This window comes from Phacochoerus africanus, chromosome 14 (genome assembly GCF_016906955.1).
Source record: "Phacochoerus africanus isolate WHEZ1 chromosome 14, ROS_Pafr_v1, whole genome shotgun sequence".
Lineage (NCBI taxonomy): Eukaryota > Metazoa > Chordata > Mammalia > Artiodactyla > Suidae > Phacochoerus > Phacochoerus africanus.
The window spans coordinates 34663533-34677557 of record NC_062557.1 but is presented as its reverse complement, the minus strand read 5'-3'; the positions used below and the strand labels follow the sequence as shown (position 1 = coordinate 34677557).

General features: G+C 51.5%; 1 protein-coding gene across 4 annotated transcripts in view; it reads left to right on the top strand.

The window, feature by feature from the left end:
• TEX14 (testis expressed 14, intercellular bridge forming factor) overlaps positions 1 to 14025 on the top strand; it is an 85519-nt gene that overhangs the window by 27005 nt on the left and 44489 nt on the right. For all 4 annotated transcript variants that reach the window (XM_047757980.1, XM_047757979.1, XM_047757977.1 and 1 more), the window contains 7 exons: positions 213 to 326; positions 1482 to 1605; positions 2877 to 3055; positions 8570 to 8721; positions 9967 to 10157; positions 10819 to 10969; positions 12590 to 13512. In XM_047757980.1, the coding sequence (XP_047613936.1) occupies positions 213 to 326; positions 1482 to 1605; positions 2877 to 3055; positions 8570 to 8721; positions 9967 to 10157; positions 10819 to 10969; positions 12590 to 13512 (1834 nt within the window). The remainder of the gene's footprint in view (positions 1 to 212; positions 327 to 1481; positions 1606 to 2876; positions 3056 to 8569; positions 8722 to 9966; positions 10158 to 10818; positions 10970 to 12589; positions 13513 to 14025) is intronic.

Below are 14025 nucleotides of genomic sequence, written 5' to 3'. Positions count from 1 at the left end.
GCTGGTACCATTGTCTTTCTAAGTAAAATACAAACCTGATCAAATCACTTCCTCCTGTAAATCCTTTAGTGACGTCCTGCCACCTGTACTAAGTTCCCTGGGGCGAGGACGGAGGGAGGTGGGGCTTTACAGAATCTGTGTAGACACTGCTTCTCGGATCTCTGGCTGGAGCGCTCCTCGCCGACGAAGCAGCTGCTCACTCCCCTCTGCAGCCTGGTGTGGAACGGGAGCCGGGTCACCGTGAAGGAGTTGCAGCTCCCCGCCCGCCTGCCCTGCAGCAGGCTGCGGCTGGCCGACTTGGTGATTGCGGAGCAAGAGCACAGCAGGTGAGCAGAAAACCCAGGGCCTTCACGCCCGCCAGCCCGCCAAGCCCTGGTCTCTTTACAGACCAGGGTCAGGGCTGCGCAGGGCTGTCTCCGCAGCCTCAGTGCTTCCTCATCATTGGTGGATTTGAGTTCCCCGGGCTGCCAAGAAAGGGAAAGGATTCATGAGTAGCCTGAGGGGTGGGGGGGGATGGGGGGCTCGATTCTGCCAGCTGATTGACTCCCCAAAACACGTCTCTGAGGTCCAGCTTTCAGGCCTGGTGGCCCGCCTCCTTTGGGGGCCTGTGCCCATCAGGACAGCCGTCCCGGGACGTCTTGGGTAGAGCGTGGCTCTGCTTGAGACCCGTGTCTCTCCTGGGAGGACACGCCCATGGGTCTCGGTCCCTCACGTTCCCCGCAGCTGCTGCGCCAGGAGCTGCAGTCTCGGTTTCCTGCCGGTACTGCTGAGGCCTTGGCCTGGACTGTGGCTCACTGAGGTCTCTCCTGAGGAGGTCCGTCACCTCCTGTAAGGCCAAACCTTTCCTTCTGGGGAGATCAGCCTGAAGGGCCCCAAGGAGGCTGGAAGGGCTCTTAGCCAAGGCCTGGATTCTGATGGGAGACAGTCAGGTGTGTGACCCTGGGCGAGTTCCTGACATCTCCCTGCCCGACTTTGGTTTTATCGTCTTGTTTTTTTTTTTTGGTCTTTTTACGGCCGCACCCCCAGCATATGGAGGTTCCCAGGCTAGGGGTCGGAACGGTAGCCACCAGCCTACATCACAGGTCACAGCAACACCGGATCCTTAACCCACTGAGCAAGGTCAAGGATCTAACCCATGTCCTCATGGATGCTCGTCGGGTTTGCAAACCGCTGAGCTACGTCGGGAACTCCTTGGTTTCTTTAAGATGAGTAGTGATACCTTTCTTGCTGCTGGTTGTTAGGATCCCAGTTGCCTTGCTCCGTAGCTCTTGGTGCCGTTGCCTGGATGACCCTGAGCCCTCAGGTGCTGATTAGTGCAAGGCCAAGGGTTCCACCCCATCCTGCTTTCTCAGAAAAACACTGTGTGCAAATAGTATTTGTTTGGAATGTGTTCAAGGGGGCCGAGAAGAAAGGCAAACCACCCATATTTTCATCCGAGCCCCTTTCTCTCAGCCTCATCTGAAGCTTCTTTTCCTCTCCAGCAAGTTGCGGCATCCACATCTGCTGCAGCTGATGGCCGTGTGCCTTTCCCCGGACCTAGAGAAGACCCGCCTCGTGTACGAGCGCATCACCATCGGCACGCTGTTCGGGGTCCTCCATGAGCGGGTACGTGGCTCTTTCTGTGGATTTTCCCCTCTGCCCTCCCCAGCCCTCCCTTCCTCCCTCTTCTTTCTCCCCCAGCAGTAGAGTTCCCATTTGTGCAGGCATGGAAGAGAAATCTCTTCATTCTTTCTTTGTCTTTTTGTATTTTCTAGGGCCGCTCCCACGGCATATGGAGGTTCCCAGGCTAGGGGTCCAATTGGAGCTGTAGCTGCTGGCCTACACCACAGCCACAGTAACGCAGGATCTGAGCCGTGTCTGCAACCTACACCACAGCTCACGGCAACACCAGATCCTCAACCCACTGAGCAAGGCCAGGGATCGAACCCACAACCTCATGGTTCCAGTCGGATTCGTTAACCACTAAGCCATGACGGGAACTCCGAAATCTCTTCATTCTTTACCGGGGGGGGGGGGCTGTGTAACACCCCGTTGAAGGCTGATAAGCACGTTGAAACTAGTGTGATTTTATTATTGTTAGTCTTGCTTCTTTATTAGACATCTAAGAGCTCAGTAGACCTGGAAAACACAGCCACGCTTTTAGCTCCCTGTAATCAAACAGGCGCTGGCCTTATTTCCCTGTATTTTCACTGGTGCCCTGCAGGGCCTTTGCTGTAGAGGGAGGGTTATTTATGTGCAAGCCTTTATCCGTCCGCTCTCACTTTTCAGTTTTCCTGGGGAGATGTCCCTGGCCCACGGACAGCCTGGGAAATGTGCTTTGGGCTGAGATGTGGCTTCAGAGACATCCTGAAAGATTCGTTTTTCTTCCTCCATGACTTTGTTCTAAAGCCCCTGGGCAGGAGTGAGAAGAGATCCTTCAGGAAGGGCCCTTCTTGGGGGCTGGTCACTCCTCCTGCCTGAGCACCGTGTGCCCTCGTTAGTGCTGTAGTTCCCTTTCCTCTCCTTGGGTGAGGGCCTTAACTTAAAATGCCACTTCTGGGAGTTCCCGTTGTGGCTCAGCACTAATGAACCCAACTAGTATCCATGAGGATGTGGTTTCAATCCCTGGCCTTGGTCAGTGGGTTGGGGATCCATCCTTGCCGTGAGCTGTGGTGTCGGTCGCAGAGGTGGCTCGGACCCTGCGTTGCTGTGGCTGTGGTGTAGGCCAGCAGCTGTAGTTCCGATTCGACCCCTAGCCTGGGAACCTTCATGTGCTGCGGGTGCAGCCCTCAAAAGACAAAAGACAAGAAAAAAAAGAAAAAGACTCTGGAACAAAAAGCCCTCTGCAGCGTGGGGCCCGGTCCCCTTTGTTCTGACCTTTGCCCCCTTGCTTGCAGCGATCCCAGTTCCCTGTGCTGCACATGGAGGTGATCGTGCACCTGCTGCTCCAGGTCTCAGACGCCCTGAGATACCTGCATTCTCGGGGCTTTATCCACCGTTCCCTCAGCTCCTACGCCATCCACATCGTCTCCACAGGGGAAGTGAGGCTGACCAACCTGGAGTACATGGTGGAAAGGTGGGTGCACCTCCATCAGGACTTCCAAACAGGGTCTCCCTGGGGGCGCTTTGCTGGAGAGAGAGAGTCTGGTCTGGGCAGGACCCCTCACTGGTGGGCTGGACTGTCTATCAGAGAAGCAGAAGGTTTGCCAAATGCCTCGCCCTGTCTGCCAAAGTTAGAGGGACTTTGGGGGAAGTTGTTTCTGTTCAGGACATTCTCATTTTATTTATTTACTCATTTATTTTTAATTTTTTGTTTTTGTCTTTTTAGGGCCACACCCGTGGCACATGGAGGTTCCCAGCCTAGGGGTCGATGGGAACTACAGCTGCCGGCCTACACCACAGCTCACAGCAATGCTGGATCTTTAACCCACTGAGCGAGGGCAGGGATCAAACCTGCATCCTCATGGATGCTAGTCAGATTTGTTTCCGCTGAGCCACGATGGGAATTCTGGACATTCTCATTTTATTATTTATTTATTTATTTGTCTTTTTGCTATTTCTTGGGCCGCTCCCGCGGCATATGGAGGTTCCCAGGCTAGGGGTCCAATTGGAGCTGTAGCCACCGGCCTACACCAGAGCCACAGCAACGCGGGATCCAAGCCACGTCTGCGACCTACACCACAGCTCACGGCAACGCTGGATCATTAACCCACTGAGCAAGTGCAGGGACCGAACCCGCAACCTCATGGTTCCTAGTCGGATTCCTTAACCATTGCGCCGTGACGGGAACTCCTGGACATTCTCATTTTAATAGACATTTAACAAGCATGAGCATATATTAGCCAGCATGTGTAAATTTTCAAAATTTTCAGTGACGTCATGCAGCGGAGGTGTTTCTGACTCGTGTGTGTGGGTGTGGGTGTGGTGGTGGTGAGGGGACGTTCATTCACTGCGTTCCTCTGCTTTGTGGCTCCACCGTCCCCCAGGCTTCAGCCCCTCACTGTGTCTTCCGCATCGCTGGTCAACGAGCAAGAGAAGGCATGGAGGGACCCACGGTGGGGTTTAGGGACCACCTGAAGTGGGTGTATCACTGCTTCCCACTTGGCAGTGGCCAGAGCCCAGTCACTTCTTCTCTGCAGGGAGGCTGGGAAAGGCCCCATAGCTGTGTCCCCTGGAAGGAGAGGGACGTGAAGGCTGCTGGTGAGCCTTTTTGACCATTAGGTCCTGCCTCTGTGGGCTGGGCTGGTTCAGGTGTCAGTGGACGGGCTTCATCTCCCATTTGGCAGGAGTCCGAGTCCTCCCGGCAGCTGAGGGCTGGCCCTGCCTCCTGCCTCCCGGCTGCCCCCTCGTGCTTCCTCACAGTCGTCCACAGAGCTGAGCCTCAGGCCCAGGGCTGATCCTGAGCTGCTGTGGGGCCGCAGCCACAGGCAGACTCCAGCTTAGATCTGTTTACCTCCGCTTCCCCTTGTCCTCGCCCGCCACCCGTCACCGTCACCGGAGCTTTGTTTCTTAGCCTCTCAGCAGGTCTTTGCTTCTTACATGGTCAGGATTTACCTCTCTCACTACAGAAAAAGCCCTGCAAGGGCAGGCGTTTCTGTTTTGCCTGCTGCCGTATCTCAGACACCTGGAACAGGTCTCCACACGGCAGGAGCGCCGCGTGGTTTTTAAGTGAATGAAGTGGAAAGACTCACGTCCCCGGCCCTGTGGGCCGCTTGCTCTCTGCCTGGAGAGGGGAGCAGGGGCCAGGCCTTGTGGGCCTTGGGGAAGACTTTGAATTTGATCCTAAGAACACCATTTGAGCAGAATGATGTCCGGGCTTACTTACGGGTTAAGAAGATCCCCCTCGCCCCTGCATATGGGGAAGGGGCTGTGCTGGGACACGAGAGAAGCAGAGGAGCCGCTAGGGGGTGACCGGGGCAGTTTTCCACGTGGGAGCTGTGGGGGCCCTCAGGTCTGGTTCTTCCTCAATGCCAGTGGCTCCCATCGCCTGTAAGATTAAGTCCTGGCACTTTGCAGAGTGGGAAGCTTTCCTGGGTGGGCTTTGCCCACAGTGTCAACCTCTTGGCTCCTGGTCTGCCTGGCCACCTGAAGGCACTCTCAGTCCGTGCCATTTCCTGTTGCTGCTCCTCCTTGCGTCTGGAATACCTCCCCCCTCCGCCGCCACTGCCGTTTATCCTTTTAAACTCAATCCCAACACAGCCTCCTACCACACCCCACGAAGCCTACACTGAAGTCCCCTCCCTGCATCCCTAAGCACATCTCACTGCCCTGCCTTCCAGTGTGTCTGCTCCACCAGATGGTGAGCTTGTTCACCTTCAGCCCCCAGCTCAGGGCCTGCCACACGGGAAGTGCTCAGGGAGCATTCGAGGTGAATGCATGAGTCTAGCTGAAGGGAAAACGTGAAGTGACTCAGAACAGGGTTTGTCATTTTGGCCATGGGTTCAGGAGCAGTGGAAGCTAAAGGGTTTAGCCATTTAAAAGGGCGGCAACAGGCCCAAGCTGTTTACCAGTGATGCAGCGCCATCTGTTGTTGACTTGGAGGTATAACAGTCTCTTTGACTTGAGTTCTCCAATAGAAATGTCAGTCCTGGAGTGAAACGGCGCTGTGGAGATGGCCAGGCCCACACCTGTCCCCTGGAGATGAGGGAACAGGGGCCCAGAGAGTTGAAGAGATGGTCTGAAGTTAGCCAGGTGTGGCTGGAATAAGTGGTAGAGGATGTCTCCTGGCTGTAGAGGCAGGATGGATTGGAGATTGAAGGTAGAAAGTCCAGCCAGGAGGCCACAGGGCAGGGCCTGGTGGTGACCAAGGAACCAAAATAGAAGGCAAAGATATGAGATGCCCCGAGGAACTGGAGTCCACACACTGGCCAGGTGAGGGGCTGCAAGGTAACTGGGTTGGAAGGTGTGAGTTATTTTGAGCTTGTGGCCCTCAGAATGGAACTTTGGGCAGTAACGTTCATCAGCAACATTTAACAGCTGACAACATGAATCGATTATCCAAGAATCCAAAAGAGCTGTCAATTCCACATTTATTTTTGGTCATACTCGATTTGGACAGGTCCAGTTGTTTAATATCATCGTCAAGGGTAGTCTCTTGGTGTAAAAATGGTACAGCTGTTTCTCCTGTTGCTCAGCTCCTTCTTAATGGAATCTTTAGAGTTGGAATTGACCTTGCAAGTGGTATCACATAGCCGTAGCCAAATGTAATTTTAAGGATGTCAAACCTGAAGCCCAGAAAGAAACTACCCCGGAATCACAGCCAGGAAAGAAGCCCCCTTCCTGCACCCCACTAGCTTTAACAGAGAAGGAAGAGGGCTTGCAAGAGAAGAAGGTGAATGAAAGTAGAAGAGAAAGGATATAAATCCTGGTTTTAAGTGACTTGTCCCTTTAGGCAGCCTTCGAGGCCTGAGAAGGTTGGCGAGTGTCTCCCTTGGACAGTCGCCCCGCAGTGCGAAGAGACAGACAGGTAGGCGAGGTCCTCAGAATGTGTCTCTGACAATAAAACACTCCGTGGCTTTTCCTGTGATACTCATATGATGTTTGCGTGTGTAGCCACACTGTTCACATGTCTCCAGCCACACCTGCCTGTTTAGCAGTACAACTAAAGGTTGTAAAAATACCAGCTGTCATATCTTCATGGCTTCCTGAACTCACTGCCATCTATCAAAATTTCTGTTGCAAGAAATATTACTTAGGCAAGTTTGGTCTAAGTCTGAGGAGCCCATCCCATCCTCTAAAAGCTTTCCTTGGCCAGCAACAAGAACTTCTGGTTACCTGCTTTTTATTTTATTTATTTATTTTGTCTTTTTGCCATTTCTTGGGCCACTTCTGCGGCATATGGAGGTTCCCAGGCTAGGGGTCGAATCAGAGCTGTAGCCGCCGGCCTACACCGCAGCCACAGCAACATGGGATCTGAGCTGCATCTGCAACCTACACCACAGCTCACGGCAAAGCCGGATCGTTAACCCACTGAGGAAGGCCAGGGACTGAACCTGCAACCTCATGGTTCCTAGTCGGATGTGTTAACCACTGTGCCACAACGGGAACTCCATCCTGCTTTTTAAAAACTTCATTCAAGCAGCAGTCACCCCATCTTTGGCAGACACCTACCATGATGTCCATATCTATTCCTCACTCGCTTGGTGCTTTATGGCTTGTGGAGTGTTTCCATGGGCGTGATCTCATTTGATGCTCGTGACAGCTGTAGGCAGAGTCAGTGCTGATTTCACCCTGAAGGCTCTCCTTGGTCCAGGAGACATTTACAATACTCTGACTTAGTTCTCAAGGAGCCTGCTTGGGAAGTCGAGTTATTCAAGCAAATTCGTGAACGCTTTGGGTGCTAAACTAAGAGGGCTTATTCCCAAGAGGGCAGAGCTCAGAAAAGAGGCAATCATGGGGAGTTGGAAGTCCCAGAAGGCTTTGATAAAGCAGGTGGGGCTTTGAGGGGACTCTTGAGAGAGTGAGTCCTAGGTTCATTTATTCAAAAATAAGCATTGGAGTTCCCTGGTGGTGCAGCAGGTTAAGGATCTGGCATCGTCACTGCTATGGCGTGGGTTCCATCCCTGGCCTGGGAACTTCCACATGCCACGGGCATGTCCAAAAAAGAAAAAAAAAAGTAAGCATTGAGGCCTTGGTGTAAGGTTAGAGGTATAGTGATATAGGAGACCTACCCCCATGGAGCTGACTTTGGTGAAGGGGAGACAAATTATAAACAATAAATCAGAGAACAAGAAATTCAGATAAGTGCTCTGAAGCCAATAAAATGAGGCTATTTCCTTTATTTATTTATTTTTAATTAATTAATTTTTTGGCCTCGCCCATGGCAGGCAGTAGTTCTGGGGCCAAGAAGTGAACCCGCACCACAGCAGTGACCTGAGCCACTGCAGTAAGGACACCAGATCTTTAACCCACTGTGCCACCAGGGGGAACTCCCTAAATGACATTTCTTTAGATTAGGTGGCCAGGAAAGGCCTCTCTGAGGAGGTGATTTTCGAGCTGGTACTTTAGTTATAAGAAGCGTGCAGTTACTCGAGGATCTGTGGGCAGAGCACGCCACACAGAAGAAGCCACCAGTGCAGAGACCTAAAGTAGTGACGTCCTTGGCCTGTTGGAGAAACTGAAAGAGGGCCTTGTGGCTTTAGAGGAGTGAGTGAGCAGGCGAGAGTGGCCAGATGAGGTGGGACTAGGGTGGGGATGGGGTGGGCGGGCCCAACTCATTGCAGGAGTTGGCACAGCAGGCAGTGTGGGTTTCTAGAAGCTCAGAAAGGCTGTCAGTCTTCAGAGGCCAATGTTTCAGCCACGTGTGGTGTGGTGATCACCATGGTCCTTTAAGAAACGAGCCCTTCAGAGTTCCCGTCATGGCGCAGTGGAAGCGAATCCGACTAGGAGCCACGAGGTTGTGGGTTCGATCCCTGGCCTCGCTCATTGGGTTAAGGATCTGGCACTGCTGTGACTGTAGTGTAGGCCGGCAACTACAGCTCCAATTGGACCCCTAGCCTGTGAACCTCCGTATTCCCCACGGGTGTGGCCTTCAAAAGACAAAAAGACAAAAACCAAAAACACAAGCCCTTCCTTGTGTTTGCTTCTGCAGCCAGGACAGAGGGGTACACAGGGACCTGACTCGAATACCCCTCCCCACCCAGCTGTACAACTGGGCTGCCCCGGAGGTGATCTTACAGAAGGCAGCTACAGTGAAGTCGGACATCTACAGCTTTTCTGTGATCATACAGGAGGTTTTAACAGGTGGGTCAAAGCACACGGACGGTGACCAAGTCCCTGTTCTGTTCTTAGGCTGGACCCCCCCCCACCCCCGCCCCGCCGCCAAAGGTTACTTAGTATGGTGAAAATACAGGACCCAGGGGAAAAAAAACGCTTTTTAAAGGAAACCTCTTTGTGTTTATGGAAGATATAAGATGATCTCGCAGAAATTTTTCTCTTTTAAGCTGTTCTTTAAGACTCAGCAGAGCCTGCCTATCAGCTTGTCAGTGGTTATGCATCTAATCCAGGCCACATTTCTTATTTTATTTCATTTTACTTTATTTTATTTATTTTTTGTCATTTCTAGGGTCGCTCCCATGGTATATGGAGGTTCCCAGGCTAGGGGTCTTTCAGAGCTGTAGTCGCTGGCCTTCGCCACAGCCACAACAACACAGGATCCGAACCTCGTCTGCAGCCTACACCACAGCTCACAGCAATGCCGGATCCTTAACCCACTGAGCAGGGCCAGGGATTGAATCTGCATCCTCATGGTTGCTAGTTGGATTTGTTTCCACTGAGCCACGGTGAGAACTCCCCAAGCCACATTTTTAAACTGAAGATTGCCGTCAGTGCTTAGGGGTCCATATGATTTTGCTGCTTAAGAACTTGTAAATGAGGGGGAGAGACTGGCTTTTGAGAAATAAACCATGAAATCAGACACACCCAAGGTCCAGTGTATGGATAAGCAGTGTCGCTTAAAAGACGCAGAAGCCCCTCCAAACATGTAGGACGCTAATGGGAAGGAAGTGATCACATCCCTGAAGACAGAAGGACTTCTTCAGGAGAAGGACACACACACACACACACACACACACACACACACACACACACACACACACACACACACACACACACACACACACACACACACACACACACCCCCACACCCACCGAGGGGCTGAGAATCGGCCCCCACTTATCAGTGGCTACAGTCTCAGAGCCAGAACCACCCTTCCATGACATGAATGCATTGGGCAAGTCAGTCTGACACCAAGAAACATCCCCTTGTGGTCCTCAGGTCTGCCAGCAGGGAGTCCATACCTGCGTGAGCCTGACACTGCTTTTTCCTGTCTTGGTGGCAGAGATTGCCCTGTTAAATGGGTCAAGTGGCCTTTCCTTTGTTATTGGGCATCAGGTAGTTTTTCTACAGAGAGATGAATTTTAAAGAAGTTGAGTGGCTTGAGAAAGGTTAGCCAGTTTCATCCAATTTCTTAATGTCTCTCCTTCCAGACAGCATACCCTGGGATGGCTTAGATGGCTCAGTTATTAAAGAAACCATTGTCTTGGGAAGTTGTTTAGAAGCAGATGTCAGGCTTCCGAAACCTTACTACGATATTGTTAAGTCAGGCATCCAGGTCAAGCAGAAAGACCGAACCATGAACCTTCAAGATATCCAGTATATTCTGAAGAATGACCTAAAGGTAAGCTCTCCAGGTGTTAGGAGTTTATTTCTGCTCAGCGCTCTCAGGGGAGCAGGGAGCTAGAGGCCAGGAAGAAGCCGGAGACCAAGTCGTAAGAAGTTTTGGAAATCCTCATTTCATGCCCTCCTTTCTGTGTTCCCGAGAAAAGCCTAACTGCCTGACTTGGTGAGGGCACGAGGAACTGCGGAGGGGAGCTGGGGAGGCCCGGACTTAGACGGGGTACTGTGTAGGCACACAGCATGATCCAAGGAACCGCTGCTATTGTTACTACTTTCTAAATATTGGTAATTACAATGCATTCATTTATTAGAACCACAGTCTTCTCAACAGGAGTAACAGGGAGTTTATTTGATATCTAGATATGTTTCCTTCTTTCTTTTTTTTTGTCTTTTTTTAGGGCCGCCCCCCAATGGCATATGGAGGTTCCCAGGCTAGGGGTCTAATCGGAGCTGTAGCCACCGACCTACACCACAGCTCACGGCAATACCGGAGCATTAACCCACTGAGCAAGGTCAGGGATCAAACCTGTTGGTCCCCATGGATACTAGTCGGGTTCATTAACTGCTGAGCCACGATGGGAACCCCCAGATATGTTTCTAAAACTCCAGTGAGATTCAGGTGATTGCAAACATGTCCTTGAAAACATTTCCCCTTGTTACAGGATATCATTGGCGGCCAGAGAGCTCAGCCAGCCGAGAGCCCCAGGGCACAGAGATATGAACTCCATCCTGACGTCAGTGTCTATCTAGGACTGACTGCAGAACATCCAAAAGAGACCCCCAACTTGGAAATAAAAGAGCTGAAGGAAACAGGTATGGCCTGAACCCACAGATTTTGGAACGAGTGTGTTCTGAGAGTCACTAACTGCGACTAATCAAGTCCTCCAAACTAACCCATAACTTACCCGGGGAAAGTGGATGCCTTAGAAGAAAATCAAGGTCCTTAATTTTTTTTTTTTTCTTTTTAGGGCTGCACGTGTGGCATATGGAAGTTCCCAAGCTAGGGGTGGAATTGGAGCTGCAGCTGCCGCCCTATGCCGCAGCCACAGCCACACCAGATCCTCAACCCACTGAGCGAGGCCAAGGATCATCCAAACCCGAATCCTCATGGGTACTAGTCGGGTTCTCAACACTGAGCCACAGTGGGAACTCCGAGGTCCTTAAAATTATTAAGTTAAACTTTTTGGGCTTCATATACACCTTGATTGGATTCCACACTGTGCAGTAACAATTCTAGTATGATTTAGGAATATATCTAATTGTTTCACAAATGAAAATGGTGATTTTTTAAAAAAAATTTAAAACTATTATCTGCTCATTATAGAAAAATTGAAACCATACCAAGAAGGAAATTGCTTAACATTTTAATTGCTCAGAAATAATTTGCTAACATTTTGGTGTTTGCTTCCAACCTTTTCTCTCCTTTTTTTTTTTTTCCCTTGTCCTTTTAGGGCCTCACCCATGGCATATGGAGGTTCCCAGGCTAGGGGTCAACGTGGAGCTGTAACTGCCAGCCTACACCACAGCCGCAGCAACATGTTATCTGAGCTTTGTCTGTGACCTACACCACAGCTCATGGCAATGACGGATCCTTAACTCACCAAGAGAGGCCAGGGATCAAACCTGTGTCCTCATGGATACTAGTCAGATTCGTTTCCTCTGAGCCAAAACGGGAACTCCTCCTTCCAACCTTTTTTCCAGAGCCTTACTGCATTTTAGTATACCTGGGAACTCAGGGCTGGAAAGGACCTTGCAGTCACCTGACATAACGCTGTCATATTCCAGATAGTTTCAGAGAGGTTGTGGCTTACTCAGGATTCCAGGCTTTTCACACAGCTGGAACCCAGGCCTTCGGATTCCGGCCAGTGACAATTCTCTGACTCTGGACAGGGCTGGAGGTCTCCAGAATGGCCCTCCAAGCTCTCATTACTTTGGCTCCTCCGTCCCATTCTCGAGCTGTGCACCATCGACCAGGGATGGTGGGTAGTCAGACCTGGCGTTATTTGTTGAGGTATTATCTCTTCATGGTGCAGTGGCTTCTTGGGCAGTGACTCAGCTCCTTTTATCAGATGCTCACAAATAGCATAACTTTAACTGACGTGAATATTCAAGCACTTCTGTGTGTAAAGAGAGTATGAATTTTGTCTTAAGATCCAAGGGCTTGTAATTTGCCTGTCCTGACAGTTATGCTTGTTTTGAGCATACTCTAACTTAAGCTTAGAACATTTCTTCCAGGCTCTGATCCCTCCCCGACTTTCTCCCTCCACCCATGTCAAAATAGTTACCCTCTCACCCTCCGTGAGTGTCCCTGATAGTCCCCCTCCCTGGAAAGGGAGCGGCAATATAAAAAGCTGCTTCCTGATGCTTGTGCCACTCAAAAAACAAGCCGAGGCTGCCATCACTTAGTCAGCTGCGTTTGGCTGTTCCCAACAGGTAATCAGCTTCATTCACCAAGGAGTCACTCTTCTCCCACCAAGAAAGCAACACCAGAACCTCAGGTCCCAGATCCAGGTCCGGTGGCCCTGGGGACCCAGAACCAAGACGCTGCCTCTCCTGCTTGCCCTGCGATGGAAGAGTCCAGGAGTCCCAGCCCAGATCAGATGAGCCTCTGTAGCTTTGAAATCAACGAAATCTACTCGGGCTGCCTGGACACGGATGAGGACAAAGAGGAAGAGCCCCCAGGAGCCAGCTCCTCTCCCGAGGGGTCCAGACCAAAGCAGATAGATGAACTGAAGTCCCTGGAGGAAGAGCTGGAAAAGATGGAGAGCGAGGCATGCTGTTTTTGTGACGAGGACGAAAACTCTTCAGAAGCGGACGCCGAGCTCTGCTTTGAGGACTGGGACGGCCAGAAGGGTTCGCTTTATTCACCCTCCCTGCCGGAGCCAGCCAGAGGCACCAAGGGCAACGCGAGCAGCAGGTCCATGACTGAGGAGCACATCAGTAAGTGTGTGCTGAATCTAAAGATTTCACAGACCCTGATGCACCAGAATACCGACCTGTTGGGGAAGATCCAACAGAAACTGGGTAAGATTGAGGTGATACAGAAGGAGCAGGAGGAGCGCTGGTCTTTGTGGGCTTCAAGAGAGTTTGTAAATGTCCATGACTTACCTTTAGCGGTGGGCCCCCCAGCTTCAAGCTATGTTCCCCCCCTTGTGCAGCTGCCAGGGGGCCAGCAGCCGGACACTGGGGGCAGCTGCCCGACCCGGGCAAGGTCTCCAAGAACAGCGAGAGACTTTCGAGGAGGACATTTTGGCAAGAGGTCCAAGAAAAGAAGCAGCTGTGGCTGGACCCCTTTCACCCCTTCCCCCCTCGTCACTGAAAAAGGCACTTGGGATCGGTCAGACAAGGGCCATCAGGTAAGGCTGAGACGTGGGGGCAGGGCAGCCTGAGCAGGATCTGGAGCCGGGTTCAGCAGCGCCCCTAACCTGCGTGCAAGGACGGACATCACCCCAGCCCTCTCATGGTGGGGTTCTCTTGGCTTTGGGGAATAAGTCCTCTAGGCTGGAACTCCAAGTTGGTTGCTCTTCGCCCCCTATGCCAAACCCAGCACACAGCCCACGTCCTTCTCTGTGAGGTCTGCGCACCATGCTGAGCTGCTGTTTTATAGGTCACAATAATCAAGCATGGACAATTTTGTATCGTTCAGCTCACCAAATATGTTATCTTGGGAAGGTATTAATCTCCGTTCTAAACTACTTTTTTTTTTTTTACAAAAAAAGTTCTCTTTTTTAAAATTTTTATTTATTGTCTTTTTAGGGCCCCACCCAGGGCATATGGAGGTTCCCAGGCTGGGGTTCAATCGAGCTGCAGCCACCGGCCTGCACCAGAATCTGCAACCCACACCACAGCTCACGGCAACGCCGGATCCT